The sequence below is a fragment of the Oncorhynchus tshawytscha genome, linkage group LG07, assembly GCF_018296145.1.
Source record: "Oncorhynchus tshawytscha isolate Ot180627B linkage group LG07, Otsh_v2.0, whole genome shotgun sequence".
Classification (NCBI taxonomy): domain Eukaryota; kingdom Metazoa; phylum Chordata; class Actinopteri; order Salmoniformes; family Salmonidae; genus Oncorhynchus; species Oncorhynchus tshawytscha.
Window position 1 is genome coordinate 28,595,738 of NC_056435.1, and position 19,660 is coordinate 28,615,397.

At 44.8% G+C, this 19,660-nt stretch overlaps 2 protein-coding genes across 9 annotated transcripts in view; one reads left to right on the forward strand and one right to left on the reverse strand.

Moving 5' to 3' along the window:
• Positions 1–312: 312 nt before the first annotated feature.
• Positions 313–15,176, reverse strand: emp3a (epithelial membrane protein 3a). Of its 3 annotated transcripts, none has more exons than XM_024426733.2 (6): positions 15,006–15,176; positions 5,529–5,766; positions 2,734–2,856; positions 1,316–1,418; positions 945–1,085; positions 313–740 (listed from the first exon to the last, which is right to left on the reverse strand). In XM_024426733.2, the coding sequence occupies exons 2-6, from the start codon at positions 5,559–5,561 to the stop codon at positions 565–567; spliced, it is 576 nt and encodes a 191-aa protein (XP_024282501.1). In that variant the 5' UTR covers positions 5,562–5,766; positions 15,006–15,176; the 3' UTR covers positions 313–564. The 3 variants fall into 3 exon arrangements, with proteins under 3 accessions (XP_024282501.1, XP_042180178.1, XP_024282502.1); XM_042324244.1 differs by lacking the exon at positions 5,529–5,766 and adding an exon at positions 5,103–5,123 and having other exon boundaries at positions 15,006–15,174; XM_024426734.2 differs by lacking the exon at positions 5,529–5,766 and having other exon boundaries at positions 15,006–15,172.
• Positions 15,177–18,229: 3,053 nt separating this feature from the next.
• Positions 18,230–19,660, forward strand: part of si:dkey-264d12.5 (myosin-11) — a 33,014-nt gene continuing 31,583 nt past the window's right edge. For 2 of the 6 annotated variants that reach the window (XM_024426735.2, XM_024426738.2), the window contains exons 1-2: positions 18,239–18,526; positions 18,763–18,810. In XM_024426735.2, the coding sequence (XP_024282503.1) occupies positions 18,512–18,526; positions 18,763–18,810 (63 nt within the window). In that variant the 5' untranslated portion in view covers positions 18,239–18,511. Of the gene's footprint in view, positions 18,811–19,660 lie in introns of all 6 variants that reach the window. The other 4 variants (XM_024426740.2, XR_002954144.2, XM_024426739.2 and 1 more) reach the window with 4 other exon arrangements.

Here is a 19,660-nt window from a genome sequence, read left to right on the forward strand (position 1 = left end):
GACGATTCTGTGCTTCCAACTTTGTGGCTACAGATTGGGGAGGGCCCTTTCCTGTTTCAGCATGACAATGACCCCGTGCACAAATGCTTTGTCGAGATCAGTGTGGAAGAACTTGACTGGCCTGCACAGAGCCCCCATCTAACTCCTGTGGGATGAATTGGAATGCTGACTGTGAGCAAAGCATAATTGCCCAACATCAGTGCCGGATCTCACTAATGCTCTTGTGGCTGTGATTGGAAGCAAGTCCCTCCAGCAATGTTCCAACATATAGTGGAAATACTTCCCAGAAGAGTTGATGCTGTTATTGCAGCAAAGGGGGGGGGGGGCAACTCCATATTAATGCCCATGATTTTGGAATGAGGTGTTCGATGAGCAGGTGTCCACATACTTTTGGTCATGTAGTGTATGTAAATCCCATTGGAAATCTATTACAGAGAAAATAAAGACCTCTCTTTCATCGCACATTGCGTCTCTGTTGTTGTTCACCACAGTCGAGTGATAACAGGATAACAGTACCAAGTAATATTGAATGATGCTGCTGATTGACCTCACGTCTGTCTTGGCTCACTGCCTCTTGCGCAGGTGGACATACAGAACTCCACTGAAGAGCAGGAGGGGTACACAGGACCATGCCAGGATGAAGCAGTAGCCAAAGTGACCCATGCTTAGGTCTCTAGAGTCCTCCAGGATTTCCTTACGGTGGAACGTGAAGATGAGCGAGGCGGCAAATGATGTGAAACCTGGAGGAGCAAAGCAGACAGGGGAGAGGGAGGGTAAATTATCTCCCGAGAATAAACGTGTGTGAATCAATAACCACAATTAACAGAGAATGAGGAAGCAACTTATCTAGGTTAATGACAAACCCTCTAAAATAATATACAGTAAGTACACACACAAAATAACTAGGCTGCCATAAACTGGTAAGTTCTGGTCCAGTACAGTACCTGCGAAGACCTGACAAAGGCCTGTGAAATAGAAAAGCCCGACTTTAGACAAGGTGAAGAGCTGACCCAGGAAGACCAGGAAGGAGATAGAGGAGAAGACCACAGAGAAGACCATCAGGGCTTGGACAGCCTGCAACCAGTCTGGAGGAACAAGAGATGAGCCATAAGACTCCATGTCATTGGGACAACACATTGAATATAAAGACTACATTGAAACACAAAAACACAAACATCATGCACATGATCACTCAAAGGCATAATTACACAGAATAACGATGGGAAGCGGTGACATAAAGTGACATCCTCATTCACATGTAGACTAGATCCTAAAGACCACACGTAGCCTGGATAAAACGTCCTATTTTATTTACCATTTTCATTGGAGGCAGCACACAGCCAGTTTCCCGTTGCGTTATCATGAATGCAGTTATACCAGAGGTCTGTGATCTCAGCATCGGTCCAGACCCACCAGGACTAGAGCGAGACACACAATAGAAGAAAGGTTTAGTTCAGCAGGCAATCTGCCCATATCATAAAAGTGGGTTGGCTACATCCCACTGTTGGATTCCTTCAGAGCTTTCGATGTGATTGGATATCCACAAATCAAATTCCTGCATGTTATATAAGGTCACGGTAGGTTTATCTTAAGCACCATAGTACTATCCGTAGGTTGATATTCAACGTTGTTGTGGTTGCTCTCTTCAGCCTTTGATACTCATATCAGCAACATATGCCAGGAAAAGGGAGTGCTGCAGAGTCGGATTTGGTATTTTGGTGTTTTATTAGGATCCCCATTAGCTGTTGCGAAAGCAGCAGCTACGCTTCCTGGGGTCCACACAGAACATGAAACATGACATAATACAGAACATTAATAGACAGGAACAGCTCAAAGACAGAACTACATACATGTAAAAATGGCACACATGGCCTACATATCAATACATACACACAACATAACTAGGTCAAATAAGGGAGAGTCGTTGTGAGGTGTTGCTTTATCTGTTTCAAAAAAGGGTTGCTGTTCATTTAAGCAATATGAGATGGAAGGAAGTTCCATGCAATAATGTCTCCATAAAATTATGTACACTTTCTTGAATTTGTTCTGGATTTGGGGACTGTGAAAGACCCGTGGCGGCATGTCTGGTGGGGTAAGTGTGTGTGTCAGAGAAAAAGCATTGTATTTGGGCAAACACAATTTTTACAATAGTTTGCTAAGAGCTGGCAGAAACGTCTGCTGTTAGAACCAGTAAAGGTTGTTTTACCACTCTTGGGTAGCAGAATTCCTTTGGCTTTCCTCCATGCCTGAGGACAATTTTTTATATATTATTATTTTTATTTAACCTTTATTTAACTAGGCAAGTCAGTTAAGAACAAATTCTTATTTACAATGATGGTCTACATAGGCTAAACCTGGACGACGCTGGGCCAATTGTGCACCGCACAATGGGACTCCCAATCATGGGACTCCTAATCACGGTCGGGTGTGATGCAGCCTGGATTCAAACCAGGGTCTGTAGTGATGCCTCTAGCACTGAGATGCAGTGCCTTAGACCGCTGCACCATTCGTGAGCCCCCCGAATGGTGCAGTGGTGCAACTCCCTCTAGACTCTGATTAAAGATATGACAGATAGGAGTGGCCATAGAGTAAGCTACCATCCTCAGTAGCTTTCCATCTAAGTTGTCAATGCCAGGAGGTTTGTTATTATTGATTGATAACAATAATTGTTCTACCTCTCTCACACTAACTTTGTTAGTTGTTGAGATTGGCTAACAGTGGAGAGTGTCTCACCTTCTCCATGGTAGCGATGAACAGCATGGCCAGAGTGAGCAGATGCAGCACAGTCACAGACATGAGCAGGAGAACCATGATGGCTGCTGCTGGGAGCTTCCACTGAAGCCACACCCAGGGGTCCTGGACATAGACAGAGTCTTGAGATAGTTGCCTGAAATACTCTCTCTCGCTCTCTCTCTCGCTCTCTCTCTTGCTCTCTCTCTCTATCGCTCTCTCAGGGGGAAACATGTTCACTTTCATCATGCTCCTCAACATATGCCTGCAGTGATTATCTCTCTCTGCCTATCTATCAACCCACCACAGGCATCTTAGTCAGGGGAATAAGTCAGGGGAATCTAGAGAGCCTGAACTGCGTTTGAAGAACATAGTAGAGCTCCAACATGCTGTAGGTTTAGAAAGTAAATGTCCCATCACTTGTCTGAAACCCCTGTCTGCTGCTACTATTATTACTATTAGCATTTCAATCAGACTAGAAACATGTACAGTTGAAATCGGAAGTTTACTTACACCTTAGACAAATATATTTAGACTCGGTTTTTCCTGACATTTAATTCTAGTAAAAATTCCTGGTCTTAGGTCAGTTAGGATCACCACTTTATTTGAAGAATGTGAAATGTCATAATAGCAGTAGAGAGAATTATTTATTTCAGCTTTTATTTCTTTCATCACATTCCCAGTGGGTCAGAAGTTTACATGCACTCAATTAGTATTTGGTAGCATTGCCTTTAAATTGTTTAACTTTGGTCAAACGTTTCGGGTAGCCTTCCACAAGCTTCTCAAAATAAGTTGGGTGAAGGCTTTAACTTCCTGACTGATGTCTTGAGATGTTGCCTCAATATATCCACATAATTTTCCTACCTCATGATGCCATCTATTTTGTGAAGTGCACTAGTCCCTCCTGCAGCAAAGCACCCCCACAACATTATGCTGCCACCCCCGTGCTTCATGGTTGGGATGGTGTTCTTTGGCTTGCAAGCCTCCCCCTTTGTCCTCCAAACATAACAATGATCATTATGGCCAAACAGTTCTATTTTTTGTTTCATCAGACCAGAGGACATTTCTCCAAAAAGTATGATCTTTGTCCCCATGTGCAGTTACAAACCGTAGTCTGTCTTTTTTATGGCGGTTTTGGAGCAGTGGCTTCTTCCTTGCTGAGTGGCCTTTCAGGTTATGTCGATATTGGCCTCATTTTACTGTGGATGTAGATACTTTTGTACCTGTTTCCTCCAGCATCTTAACAAGGTCCTTTGCTGTTGTTCTGAGATTGTTTTGCACTTTTCGCACCAAAGTACATTCATCTCTAGGAGACAGAACACGTCTCCTTCCTGAGTGGTATGACGGCTGCGTGGTCCCATGGTGTTTATACTTGCGTACTATTGTTAGTACAGATGAACGTGGTAACTTCAGGTGTTTGGAAATTGTTCCCAAGGATGAACCAGATTTGTGGAGGTCTGCAATTGTTTTCTGCGGTCTTGCCTGATTTCGTTTGACTTTCCCATGATGTCAAGCACAGGGGCACTGAGTTTGAAGGTAGGCCTTGAAATAAATCCACAGGGACATCTCCAATTGACTCAAATGATGTCAATTAGCCTATCAGAAACTTCTAAAGCCATGACATAATTTTCTGGAATTTTCCAAGCTGTTTACACGCACAGTCAACTTAGTGTATGTAAACTTCTGACCCACTGGAATTGTGATACAGTGAATTATAAGTGAAATAATCTGTCTGTTAACAATTGTTGGAAAAATTTCTTTTGTCATACACAAACTAGATGTCCTAACCGACTTGCCAAAACTATAGTTTGTTAACAAGAAATGTGTGGAGTTTTAATGACTCCAAACTAAGTGTATGTAAACTTCCGACCTCAACTGTATGTAGACGTATGCCTTTCCTGTGAGCCTGTGCACATATATACAGATGTCTAGAAGCAATGCAGGACAAGGTTATATCCCATCCCCATCCTCATACTGTAAATAATCTAATATGCATCACCATTCAACAACAAATGGCTGGAATAAGAGTATTTCTTGAGAGGAGTTCATTTCGCGGTCTCCTCTAGCTTGCCCATTCAAGCTGGCCCATTCTGACAGCGCCTGTTTATGGGATGAATGCCAATGGAGGACTAGGTTCAGACATTCAGTTCCAGAATAGAGCAGACTGTGTGTGTGTGTACTGTACTTCTCCTTTCTAAATTCAAATACAACACATACATGTTCCCCTGCGTTAAATAGTGAGAGGGAGATTTGTTTCCATTAGATTGGTAATGACTATTCTAAAAGGTATGTGTCTCGTCACATTCTTTTATCGGGTTGGCATTAGGCTTTTTCACTGCTGAGGTAAACTGTACTGTTTATGTAGTACTTACCTAGTACGAAGAGGAGCAAACCTGAGGAATTAACATAGTAGGAGGGAGAATGTACAGTTATGAATATAGCTACTGTTCCCTGAAGGAGGGAATGAGGCAAAAAAATACTATGGGGAGTCAACGACCAATCATATTCACCTGAAGAAAACTGAAATCACTCCCAATGGGCCAATTGATGCCGAGACTGCCCTCGGAAGCCCCGCCTTCCTGGCTATAATACAGTTGCTTGCATGTATTTCCTCAATTCAGTACCGCTCTTCAGCAAGCCCAAACCCCCTGACGGCGCGGGGCCAAAATATGTTATACCTCGCTCCCTCCTTTAGGAAACAGTAGTTATATTCAAAACTGTACGTTCCCTTTCAGTTGGTCACTCGGTATGACATACTATGGTGATATACAATCTGTAAGGGGACCTGTAAGACTTACTGTAGTACTGTAGTACTGTAGTCCTAGCAACATGTGAGGGACCGTGGCAACATGTGAGGGACCGTGGCTGGAGATGAGCTAGGCTCCTCATCAGGAGCAGGTGGGGGCTTGTTGTTGGCTTCTGAAGCCCCCCAAACTGGAACAGGGATGACTCTTAGCTTAGAGACAGGTGGTGGCCCCTGGGCTACAGCTGGTGGAAGAGATACTGGGACAGGGGCTGAGGATCCCTGGGCTACAGCTGGTGGAAGAGATGTTTTTTATTTTTTTATTTTACCTTCATTTAACTAGGCAAGTCAGTTAAGAACAAATTCTTATTTTCAATGACGGCCTAGGAACAGTGGGTTAACTGCCTGTTCGGGGGCAGAACGACAGATTTATACCTTGTCAGCTCGGGGATTTGAACTTGCAACCTTCCGGTTACTATTCCAACGCTCTAACCACTAGGCTACCCTGCCGCCCCAGATACGGGGACAGGGGCTGAGGATCCCAGTGCTACAGCTGGTGGAAGAGATACTGGTGGTCTAGAGCTCCACGATGGCTGACTGCTGACTGATGCTCTGTAGCTGGAGAGGGTGGCCACTCTGGAACAGCAGCTGGCTGCAGGCTACTGTTGGCTAACGGTGGCAGACTGGAATACCTTGTCAGGAACAGGATGGATACCCATGCTGAGGGCAAAATGAGAACCAGTGGCAGGAACAGGTAGATACACCCTGGCACTGTCAGCGGGCTGGTTCTCCACACTGGAAATGTCTGGGAGCTGATAGGTGGGTACAGTATGTCTCTTAGCTGGACCACTAGTGGATGAATAGCCTTCAGACAGGTGTGGTGAGTGCAGGGACTGAGAAAACTCAGCTGCTGCTGGAGGAGGCTCTTGGTAGCTGCACTGTAGGCTTGGAGTGCCACTCTGATGACACGCAGAAGTGACTCATCATATGCTGAGGCCACGGTGGAGGGTCAGTCAACTCACAGTTGTCATACTGTCCATCACAAGCCTTATCCTCTTCATTGGGTCATGGCTCCACATGCTCAGCAAGCTCTGATGCGGGCCGTGGTGGTGTCGGCAGAACTCTCTCTGCTGCAGGGATGCCTCAGGATGAGGACTCTGTAGAGGCTGGCTTAGTGAGAGAGAGTCTAGCTATGGACTGGGGTATGAGGTCTCTTCTTGTTGCTCACGTAGCTGAGTGAGACTGTCCCTCTGTTCTTGTGGCTCAGATGGGAGTCTGGGACGAACCTGTACTCTCTGAAGGTCTCCCACTCGTCTGGAGTTGTGTCCCATCTGGCCTGGCTGGAGAGGAAGGGACTGGGTGGAGAGGAGTGTTGTCTTGGCAGCTCCCTCAATAAGAGGCTGAAGGTCGTTTTCTTTCCCATGTGAATACTGTGCATACTGTGCATACTGTGAATACTGTGAATACTCTGCTGTGCTACAACAACTAGGATAAGGTTAGGCGTGGTGCCGTGGATGATCAGACCAGGTCCAGGCTTCACCGGTAACTCGCTGCATCTTGATCTGGGAGTAAACACTTTAACCAGGTTTGAACGGACCACAATGTAGCTTGACTACAGGAAGAAACCCAGCCCAGTCACGGACCAGGATGTCTTGCTCCCAGGCAGACTAAATAACTTTTTGCCCGCTTTGAGGACAATACAGTGCCACTGACACGGCCTGCAACGGAATCATGCGGTCTCTCCTTCACTGCAGCCGAAGTGAGTAAGACATTTAAACGTGTTAACCCTCGCAAGGCTGCAGGCCCAGACGGCATCCCCAGCCGCGCCCTCAGAGCATGCGCAGACCAGCTGGCCGGTGTGTTTACGGACATATTCAACCAATCCCTATACCAGTCTGCTGTTCCCACATGCTTCAAGAGGGCCACCATTGTTCCTGTTCCCAAGAAAGCTAAGGTAACTGAGCTAAACGACTACCGCCCGTAGCACTCACATCCGTCATCATGAAGTGCTTTGAGAGACTAGTCAAGGACCATATCACCTCCACCCTACCTGACACCCTTGACCCACTCCAATTTGCTTACCGCCCAAATAGGTCCACAGACGATGCAATCTCAACCACACTGCACACTGCCCTAACCCATCTGGACAAGAGGAATACCTATGTGAGAATGCTGTTCATCGACTACAGCTCGGCATTCAACACCATAGTACCCTCCAAGCTCGTCATCAAGCTCGAGACCCTGGGTCTCGACCCCGCCCTGTGCAACTGGGTACTGGACTTCCTGACGGGCCGCCCCAGGTGGTGAGGGTAGGCAACAACATCTCCTCCCCGCTGATCCTCAACACTGGGGCCCCACAAGGGTGCGTTCTGAGCCCCTCCTGTACTCCCTGTTCACCCACGACTGCGTGGCCATGCACGCCTCCAACTCAATCATCAAGTTTGCGGACGACACAACAGTGGTAGGCTTGATTACCAACAACGACGAGACGGCCTACAGGGAGGAGGTGAGGGCCCTCGGAGTGTGGTGTCAGGAAAATAACCTCACACTCAACGTCAACAAAACTAAGGAGATGATTGTGGACTTCAGGAAACAGCAGAGGGAACACCCCCATCCACATCGATGGAACAGTAGTGGAGAGGGTAGCAAGTTTTAAGTTCCTCGGCATACACATCACAGACAAACTGAATTGGTCCACTCACACAGACAGCATCGTGAGGAAGGCGCAGCAGCGCCTCTTCAACCTCAGGAGGCTGAAGAAATTCGGCTTGTCACCAAAAGCACTCACAAACTTCTACAGATGCACAATCGAGAGCATCCTGGCGGGCTGTATCACCGCCTGGTATGGCAACTGCACCGCCCTCAACCGTAAGGCTCTCCAGAGGGTAGTGAGGTCTGCACAACGCATCACCGGGGGCAAACTACCTGCCCTCCAGGACACCTACACCACCCGATGCTACAGGAAGGCCATAAAGATCATCAAGGACATCAACCACCCGAGCCACTGCCTGTTCACCCCGCTGTCATCCAGAAGGCGAGGTCAGTACAGGTGCATCAAAGCTGGGACCGAGAGACTGAAAAACAGCTTCTATCTCAAGGCCATCAGACTGTTAAACAGCCACCACTAACATTGAGTGGCTACTGCCAACACACTGTCAATGACACTGACTCTACTCCAGCCACTTTAATCATGGGAATTGATGGGAAATTATGTAAATATATCACTAGCCACTTTAAACAATGCTACCTTATATAATGTTACTTACCCTACATTGTTCATCTCATATGCATACGTTGATACTGTACTCTATATCATCGACTGCATCCTTATGTAATACATGTATCACTAGCCACTTTAACTATGCCACTTGGTTTACATACTTATCTCATATGTATATACTGTACTCGATATCATCTACTGTATCTTGCCTATGCTGCTCTGTACCATCACTCATTCATATATCCTTATGTACATATTCTTTATCCCCTTACACTGTGTATAAGACAGTAGTTTTTTTTTTGGAATTGTTAGTTAGATTACTTGCTCGTTATTACTGCATTGTCGGAACTAGAAGCACAAGCATTTCGCTACACTCGCATTAACATCTGCTAACCATGTGTATGTGACAAATAAAATTTGATTTGATTTGATTTGATTTGATTTGGAGGGCTAAAGGTGTATTATTCTTAGGTTGCTGGTTTGGTATGGGCGTGCTTGCATCTGGGCCTCGGTCAGGATGCACTGATGGGAAGGCACAGTGAATAGTTGACTTGCAGTTTACTTCAAGATAGACCGTATGTAACAGCACCGTATGAAGGCAGCACAGCATATACAGAGCTACGGCTTGACACAAGGCACACTTGGGTGTGAAGGTGTGTGTGGATGTGTGTGTATGCGTGGTTCCTATAGGAGGAAGCAGATAACTAAAGTGCCATCAAAATCAGGAATGATATACAGCTATTATACAATGACATTGCATGACAAATATAAACTATATGACATCACTATAACAGGTTATTACACATGAAAGGCTTAAACTAAAGCACCACTAGTTGGCAATAACACATGAATGACTACACCATTACTAATAACTGAATGGATGGAATCTCACTGAATCCCATAAAGACATCGGAAAGGGTGGGACACAACACAATCACCGAAGTAACATGCGCCGGTGCCACGTTAGGCTTGACTAACTACTAAATGCTAACTGGATTAATACACTGGAAAGGCACGCTAAAGTGCCATCTTCACTCAAATAGTATGCAAAAGCATACATCCATTTAATAGACGGGTGTACAATAACTCCTCATGCAGTATGACTGACATGGCGGTTATTGTTGCGACCCGTCGTCCACTAATAAAGGACTACCACGTACAAATATCAGACCAACTGTAACAACTTACAGACATAGGCACACCATCATTTTTTTGTTTTTGTTTTAGGAAAACACAAATACATTTAAATGACAGAGACATACAAGCGCCATTGATGAACTAGTCAATCCAATGTACCACCGCACCAAGTCCGAATGACAATCACATTCCTCAGTAAGAAGATCCTGGGGTTTCAAGCTGTTCTGGAGAGAATTCCAAGACCACCGAGCTGAGTAGTTAAAACACTTTTTTGCAATGATCTGTTCTGATTTTAGGGACCGTTAGAAGTAAGTAGGAGTGAGACTGTAACTGATGTTTATTTTCTGACCTTGTCAAATAAGAACAGGGATCAAGTGACAGTCTTCCAAAAATGGCCTTATTGATCATAGCATACCAATGTTAAAGCCGACATAGAGACAGCGAAGACCAGCTGACAGCACTATAGAGATCACAGTGGCGTGTCAAACACTTTTGGTCGGTAATAAACCTAAGAGCTGCATGATACACGGAATCAAGTGCCTTCAGGGTAGTGCTTGAGGTCTGCATATAAATACCATCACGGTAGTCGAAGATAGACAGGAATGTACACCGTAGCAGCTCTTATCTGGCCTCCAAAGAAAAACAAGCCTGGAAAAAAACTATTCTCAATTTGATCTTTTTTACCAGGCCCTCAACATGATTAGTGAAGCTCAGCTTCTCATCCGCCCAAACTCCTAGATATTTGTCTTTACTTGCTCTGTAGACTTCCTTTTCAAGGTAGTAATGACATGATTTTCAGAGTGTTTAGTATTGGAAAAATAACATGTATTTTGTTTTAGAGCAATTCAGAACAAGCTTCAAATCGTACAGATTCTGTTGAATTATGTTAAAAGCCATTTGAGTTCGTTTTTAAGCCAAAGTCAAACTACTGCCGCTTGAATAGAGAACAGTGTCATCCACATAAAAATGTACATCAGCTGTCTCAATGTCTCCCAATGTTGTTGATGTAGATACTTAACAACAGTGGACCTAAAATTGATCCTTGAGGCACACCTCTAGGATGTCAGACTTACAACTACTTGCCAAGATTTGGAAGGATTATTCAGATTATCAGCAGTAGATTTGAGATAGTGGTCTGCTTACACCAGTTTTCAGTCAGAACTTGCATGTAAGCGGTAACTAAGGGAATGATGCTATACACATGTTCTCTATGCATATACACAATATGAAGTGCTAATGCACTAACCATGCTACAGATACACAATGCTAGCTTACTTAGCTTGTTAACACATTTAGCTGCTGACTATACACGGGATTACACAGAGTAAACTCTGAGGGAAATATAATGTGCTAAACTCGACATGTGCATGACTAATATAATGTAGGCAGTGACATGAAATGCAACTTACTGTTCAATAACACACACTTAAAGCTGCAATATGTAACTTTTTGGGAGACCTGACCAAATTCACATCTGTGTTATAGATCTGTCATTCTTATTGAAAGCAAGTTTAAGAAGCGGTAGATCTGTTCTATGTTCACTATTTCTATGCTTCCAGTTCATAAGTTTAGTTTTTGCGTCTTTTTTGTGTGATTTTGTACACCAGCTTGAAACAGCTGAAAATACAATACTTGTGCTTATGAAAAATATATTTCACAGCGGTTTAGATGGTACAATGATTCTCTATCACCCACGTTGAGAGATCCAGGAAGATACGTCGCCCTGGGCGACAGGAAATGCGCACTGCTCCATACGAGCAGATAACAGGCCATGTGTAGGAGTGAGAGAGACCGTGCCCCCATGCCTGTTGATGTACGCCACCACCGTCCTGTTGTTGGACCTTACCATCACATTCTGGCCTTCCAACATCGAAAGGAAACGCCTCAGCGCTAGCAAAACAGTCAGAAGCTCTAGGTAATTGATATGCTACGCTCTTTGCGCTGTTGACCAAATCCATCTTTCTGAGTAGCCCACACACACAGCGCTCCCCATCCCAGTAAGGACGCATCTGTCGTGATCACCCTGCTGAACACTACCTGGCCCATGAGAATCCCCTGCAACAGCAGTCACGGGTCCCTTAGGCACCACGGGGATACCTTGAACCCAACACTGAAACAGATGCATCAACAGAAGTCCCAGAGACACCAGAGCTATCATAGAGGTCATCAGACCCAATACCCGCAGGCACATGCGAAAAGGCACAGTGCTCTAGCTGAAACCTTGCCAGACAGAGCCGGTATGCGACCCTCCTCTGTTGGGACAAAAACGCATGATTCAGAACCGAGTCCAGAACGAGACCCAGAAACTGAATGCGCTGAGCCGGCGTCAAACAACTTTTCTTGTGATTCACTATGAAGCCCAGAGACGGAATATGGGAAACCAATGTGTGGAGCTCCTCCAGTTCCCTCGACACCGCTACGACCAGCCAATCACCCAGATAGGCCAATACTCATAGCCCTGGCACCACACCGGTGCCAAAGCCGGCTCCACCACCACAGAAAAGGTGCGGGTGATAGGGAGAGCCCGAAAGGCAGGACCAGAAACTCATAGGCCACACCTTTAAAATGAAACCTCAGAAACTTTCTGTGAGGAGGATGTTTAGCCACATGAAAATACGCATCTTTCAGATTTACAGATTTGTACCAATCGATGGGACGCACAGACAACAATAGCTGGAGGAGTGTGAGCATTTGAACTTGCAAACCTTGAGGTGCTGGTTTAAAACACAGAAGTCCAGGATGGGACACAACGTTCCATCTCTCTTGGGAACTAAGAAGTAACCGCTCTGTACTTCAGACATAGGGACCACCCGAATAGCCTGCTTTTGAAGGAGAGAGGAAATCTCTCTCAAGATAGACGCTAGGACCTCGGGGACCATTGACATAATGATGCCACGAAAAGGAGGAGGATGCACAGCGAACTGCAGACAGTACCCCCTCGTCGCCGTCCTCATTAACCAATGAAACTGTGCATGCCAGCCACTGGACAGATCACACTGCCAGTTTCCCAAACATTATCTCCTGAATGACTGGGATAAAAAAAAAGTTGTTGTCATGCTTGTTTTCATATCCACCACAACCGTGCGTCTGAATGTGAGGAATGCACACACATGGACGATACCACACTCTCAATACCCCTGAACACCGAGGAATCTTGGGTAGAAACAATTTGCTTTCATGGTACTGCCGTTCTGATACCCGGCTCACACCGGGTTTGGGGACTTTGGCAACAAGTAACTTGCCCCCATTGACCAAGCCACTTGGGAGCACTGTTGTCGCCGTAAATGCTTGGGGAGGGCCCCAAAAACACGCCTCCTCCAGCTAGGGTTGTGAGGTCTGCTTCTTTCACCCTGGTCTCCTTTGACCAAGCATGGCGCCTGTGCCAAGACGTCCGCCACTGCCCAGAACCTCGAAGCCGCCCCCTGGCCTGGAGCATCCTGCCTCTGGCCTAGACCCTTCCCATCACGCCTCGGGAACTGCCGAGGTGCCCCGGTGAAGGATCTTCATTGGAAAAAGACCCGTAGAGCTGCGTCCTGTTTTTGTTTCTCCCTAAAAGGGGCCTGTTAGGACTCCATAGCCAAGCTAAACAACCTTTTGGTGAAACTGGTTCATCAAAATACATACGCCTGTCCCTCTCAGGAATCCAGGACAATGTCAACCAGAGGTGGCACTGAGCCACCTCCGCTGCTACCATACTTTCTCCCCAACTAGGATAGTACAGTGGGACAGACGCAGCACAAAATCAGCCGTAGCACGGATTTTGTTGAGAAGCTCTGAAACTGGCTTCCCCACCTCCACAGTTGCATTCAGCTCCTGCAGCAAATCGATATGATACATCTGCAGCATTGTGACCACATTCAATGACCGGGCCGGCACACCTCTCACCCTGGTACACTTTGTCTATCTGATCTGCCGGCACGGTTTATTCGGAAGCACCCTGCTAGGATTAGCCCCGTTGTTAGCATCTGGAGCTCAGTTTCTCACCAGCTTTCCATCCATCAGACTGCAAAGTGCCCCGCCTTCTTCATACCCTCTACAATCACAAACTCGCCATAACCTGGTAGCACCAGCCTGGCTGAATGAGGGGAATCCCAGGTCGCCTTTAGCTCATCGGCGAAAATCTTTATACAGGGGTAAGTGACGCTTCACCGCGCTGAAGTGACAGGAGGTAAATACCTTCTCCCGATACCTTTAGGCTGCCCCAGAGCTGCCCTTGAGCCAACCAGGGATAGTATATCATCCCCAGAATCTAGACTCTGAACACTGCCAGAGAAACCAGAATGAACTCCTACCACCGCTGCTGCTCTTTCTCGGCCTCAGACAACCCCATTCCTGAGGTTGCTTCATCGGAAGACCTTCACTGGTTTCATCGGAAGACCCTTCACTGGTCTGAGCCAAAAGCCTACTGAGCGTGTTTCCACCCCAGGCAAACAGAACAGCACTTGTGAGTATGCCCTAGGGTATGGTCGGAGGTTAAAACTCAGCTGGTTAGCCTTTTTGAATTCAAGCAAGGAAGCACTGGCTACACAAGCAGAGCAGAAAGTAGTGGGTTTTTAGCCAACACAAATCCTACCCAAGCAAGGAAGCATTAGCTGAACAAGCAGAGCAGAAAGAAGTGGGTTTTTAGCCAACACAAATCCTACCCAAGCAAGGAAGCATTAGCTGAACAAACAGAGTAGAAAGAACAGAAAGAGTTTGACGTTTATCAAACACAAAAACTGATACCAACACCCAAAACTCGTAACATTTAGGGGTGCCAGTACTCTCTCCCCAATAACAGACACCTAAGTTGAAGCCGAAAATCGTAATCTTTGTGTCCTTGAAAAGTTTGTCGATTGTGTGACCCTTTCTCCATCCATTGGCCTGTTGGGTGTGATTTTCATCAGGTGAATATGATCGGTCATTGACATTGACTCCCCATAGTATGTTACGCTGAGTGAGTGGCTGAAAGGGAACTGTGGCGTGAAAACAAAGTACATTGACTCTGATAACATTACACTCTAGATTGAGAATAACCATTTTAAAAGTATCTATTTCAAAACACACATAATGATGTTGGTATATAGTATATTTGTGTCACTGTTAAATCAAAGCAAAAACACAATAGATATCACTATAACCAAAGATTTATCAAGACTGTCAAGTCAAGTTCAAAGCCTTGATATTGCGACTTACCTTAGATTGCAAATTTCAGTTCCTGGGGCCAAGTGGCTGGTTCTGTAAACCTCAGTAGCCCTGTCTTCTGCTGCAATCGGGCTTTTCTCACAGATGCCAATCTCCTCCCCCTCTACTCTTCGTCTTCTCCCACACTCGGTCTCCAAAATTTAGAGAAAGACAGGGGTTGGAATGCAGAGTGGGATACAGGGGGAGTTTTAAACTTCCATTTCCTCTGCCCTCCCCCAAAGTCTACAGTCTGGACCAACTGACTAAAAATGACTACTGACCACCCACTGCACTGGACCCACCCACAGTCATGAACCGAGCCAATCACATGAAAAGCTACATATTGTAAACATTACATTCGTATGTTGGCATGGTATACATACAATGGGGAATAATTAATACTTTGCTTTCGATCCGTTCCATAACCCTACAGCAAATTGTAAGAGTAGAAAGATGTAATGTATGTGTTCAGTGTCAGTTTATAGAGACAGAAGAATCTTAACTGTCATAGCAACATACATTATTATTGCATTTGTCAGGAGCAATTCACCTCATGTATTTGTTTTGTCAAGTTGTATCCAAAGTCACACTATAGTTGAGTAGACTACCAGTTTAAAGTGATCCATTGCTTTGATATATGGGCAACTGTGTGGGAATATGGGAGATGTACTGTATAACCCATTCGGGGTTAGTCTGTCTCTAGTACAGTACAGTTGGCTACTGTTGCCAGGCTGGATTCAGTCAATGGGAGGAAATTACTTCTCATTAGAGACCACTTTTGATTCCTAGTGAGTGGGAAAACTGAGACCACACAAGAAACCTAAACAAGTAGGCTAAAAGTTAACACAATAAGACAAACAAAAATATTTTCACGAAATCTGCTTTATTTGAATGTAAAGGCAATATTTGACAACAAACATACAATAAAATAGAACAATCTAAAAAGACACCAAATTAACAAATGTACATTTTTCCATGAAGTGCCTTGATAAAATTCTATGTAATTCAATTCCATTAAACTGAACACTGATGTTTATTTTTTGAATATAATGACCCCCTATTTTGATCTGAATTGCAGCTTGGTCTATGGTTGCATACAGATGTTTTGTTGTTGTTGAAAATGTCCATAATATAGCTGCAGTAATAGTGGAATGATAGTGTTTCACAGTATTACTAACCCTCCAGTGATGTGATTGGCTGTGATATTCACTTATTGATGTCTCCCAACAGAGCTGCATCTGTTGTCAAAATGGGAAAGCTGCTTGTGGCTGTGTTATCTAGTGGAAATTGGGTCAAGTGGACAATGTAGAAATTCTGCTAAATTCTAGGTTTAGCACCTTTAAATTGGGAATTCAGAGGTGGGGGAGCCCTATTTGGAGGGGTTAGGTTAAGGTTTGAGCCACGGTTGAACATAATGGTTATGCCAATATTAGGCTGATACTAGGGTTAGGGTTGAACTGGGGTGTAGGCATGAAGCTAGGGTTAGGGTTGAAGTGGGATGTAGGCATGAAGCTAGGGTTAGGGTTGAAGTGGGATGTAGGCATGAAGCTAGGGTTAAGTTAGGGTTGAAGTGGGATGTAGGCATGAAGCTAGGGTTAAGTTAGGGTTGAAGTGGGGTGTAGGCATGAAGCTATGGTTAAGGTAGGGTTGAAGTGGGGTGTAGGCATGAAGCTAGGGTTAAGGTAGGTTTGAAGTGGAGTGTAGGCATGAAGCTAGGGTTAAGTTAGGGTTGAAGTGGGGTGTAGGCATGAAGCTATGGTTAAGTTAAGGTTGAAGTGGGGTGTAGGCATGAAGCTAGGGTTAAGGTAGGGTTGAAGTGGGGTGTAGGCATGAAGCTATGGTTAAGGTAGGGTTGAAGTGGAGTGTAGGCATGAAGCTAGGGTTAAGGTAGGGTTGAAGTGGGGTGTAGGCATGAAGCTAGGGTTAAGGTAGGGTTGAAGTGGGGTGTAGTCATGAAGCTAGGGTTAAGGTAGGGTTGAAGTGGGGTGTAGGCATGAAGCTATGGTTAGGGTTGAACTGGGATGTAGGCATGAAAGTGGGGTATAGGCATGAAGTTGGGGTGAACTGGGGTGTAGGCATGAAGCTACGATTAAGTTAGGGTTGAAGTGGGGTGTAGGCATGAAGCTAGGGTTAGGGTTGAACTGGGATGTAGGCATGAAGCTAGGGTTAGGGTTGAACTGGGATGTAGGCATGAAGCTAGGGTTAGGGTTGAAGGGGGATGTAGGGATGAAGCCAGGGTTAGGCTTGAACTGGGATGTAGGCATGAAGCTATGGTTAAGGTAGGGTTGAAGTGGGGTGTAGGCATGAAGCTAGGGTTAAGTTAGGGTTGAAGTGGGGTGTAGGCATGAAGTTAGGGTTAAGTTAGGGTTGAAGTTGGGTGTAGGCATGAAGCTAGGGTTAAGTTAGGGTTGAAGTTGGGTGTAGGCATGAAGCTATGGTTAAGGTAGGGTTGAAGTGGGGTGTAGGCATGAAGCTAGGGTTAAGTTAGGGTTAAAGTGGGTGTAGGCATGAAGCTAGGGTTAAGTTAGGGTTGAAGTTGGGTGTAGGCATGAAGCTAGGGTTAAGGTAGGGTTGAAGTGGGATGTAGGCATGAAGCTATGGTTAAGGTAGGGTTGAAGTGGGATGTAGGCATGAAGCTAGGGTTAAGGCAGGGTTGAAGTGGGATGTAGGCATGAATCTAGGGTTAAGTTAGGTTTGAAGTGGGATGTAGGCATGAAGCTAGGGTTAAGTTATGGTTGAAGTGGGATGTAGGCATGAATCTAGGGTTAAGTTAGGTCTGTGGTTAGGCTTGGTACTTTTATCCTACGGTCTATCCTACTATATCCTGACCACTAGCTCTATGTTTATAATTTATATAATGACGCCCCTATCTCGATCAGAATTTCAGCTTGGTCTTTTGTTGCATATATGTTGTGCATTATATGTGCTCCCTCTAGTGTTTCTGCTGTTATGGAGAAGGGTTGATGCAAAGTTCACAATCTTACGGTCATTCAGTTACATTCACCGTATTATTTCGATACAAAATAAAGATGATTTCCTAATTAAGTAGTAGGTCTGTGTATAAAAAATATTCAACTAACATGAGGAATGTTAAAGCCTATGATTGGGAGAGTTGGCTACAAAAACGTACATATTCTAAACAGATTCATAGGCCATGGTGGCGTGTGTATATGTATTTTTTCTCGATGTTTCCTATTCTGTAGCCAGAAAATAGAAGCGAATGGTGCGCTGGTATCCCGGTGCGCGTTCACGACTCCAAAACAATCCACCCAGTCAAAAATAACGGTAGCCTATGATGGGAAGGGAGTGAGACCAACTGTGCACTGATCCGTGGCATACCGAGACAGACGAAAAATAACTGCGATCATGACACGTAAAATTAACAATACAATAGATAAATGTATCATGTTTTGAAATAAGGTTTATAAAGAGAAGGGTTAGAGAATGCCTTGTAAAAAAACGTATCCTTGTTTGGAAATAGTGTTGGCTTGGGAGTCGTCGTCCATGCGTCTCGCTGGATGAGTGTTTCTACAGTAAGTCTGCTAACGCCTTTTGTATTCAGCCATGTCCGAACTAAAAACCCGTGAACTGCTCAATGCCTTATTACGCGATCCGTGGCTCTGGAATGCAATGCAACATTGTTGCGTCGCATAACGATAATGTGTTCCACTTTAGAAAGCGAGTTTGTTCCAGCCATTTTTGGGGGGAGAAGCAAATCACGTCTATGTCTTTTTGGGGATTAAACGCCTAAATAATAGTACTCTTCCAGTTGTTTCGAGTTGTCTCGCCTATCATGGAAGATACGGAGCAGAGTGAGGTAAGTCCCTCTTTCTTTCATAGTTTTACCATTTGATGTTGACGACTTTATACTAGCCTATTTGCAACTGTTGATCAACATTTACCATTAAACTTTTCGGACAACCCGTCAAAATAAGTTTATAATGAGTACAGTATCTAGGCTACAAACCCTCCATGATAGTGACAGACTTTCTCTGGCAAAACTAGAATGATGACTATAATCAACTGTCATTAACCGCAGATTTGATTTAACAGGATTTACCTTGGGCATTTTTCTCATAGTAAATTATAAATGTAAGATTCCTTTCCAAAAGTTGGGAAGGTCTGGTGGGCATTTAAACAGCTGCACATTTCAGGCAAACCTCTCCTGACTATCCCAACTGCAGCTGACGCTAATAAGTAACAGTTGTTTCCCAAAGTCATGTGGATCCATAGTCTCAACAGTATAGTCATCCACAGAGGAAGGAAAAGGCGATACCTAGTCAGTTGCACAACTGAATGCAGTCAACCTAAATGTAGTCAACCTAAATGTGTCTTCTGCATTTAACCCACCCCCTCTGAGAAAGTCTACTGTATGTTTTTCATACTGAACAGTGCAGTGCATGAGATGTGGAAAAAAACAAGTCAGAAGTTTCAAACTAGTTTTTCAACCACTCCACAAATTTCTTGCTAACAAACTATAGTTTGGTTAGGACATCTACTTTGCATGACACAAGTATTTTTTCCAACAATTGTTTACAGACATATTATTTCACTTATAATTCACTGTATCACAATTCCAGTGGGTCAGAAGTTTAAATACACTAAGTTGACTGTACCCTGAAACCTATTGGAAGATTCCAAAAATGATGTCATGGCTTTGGAAGCTT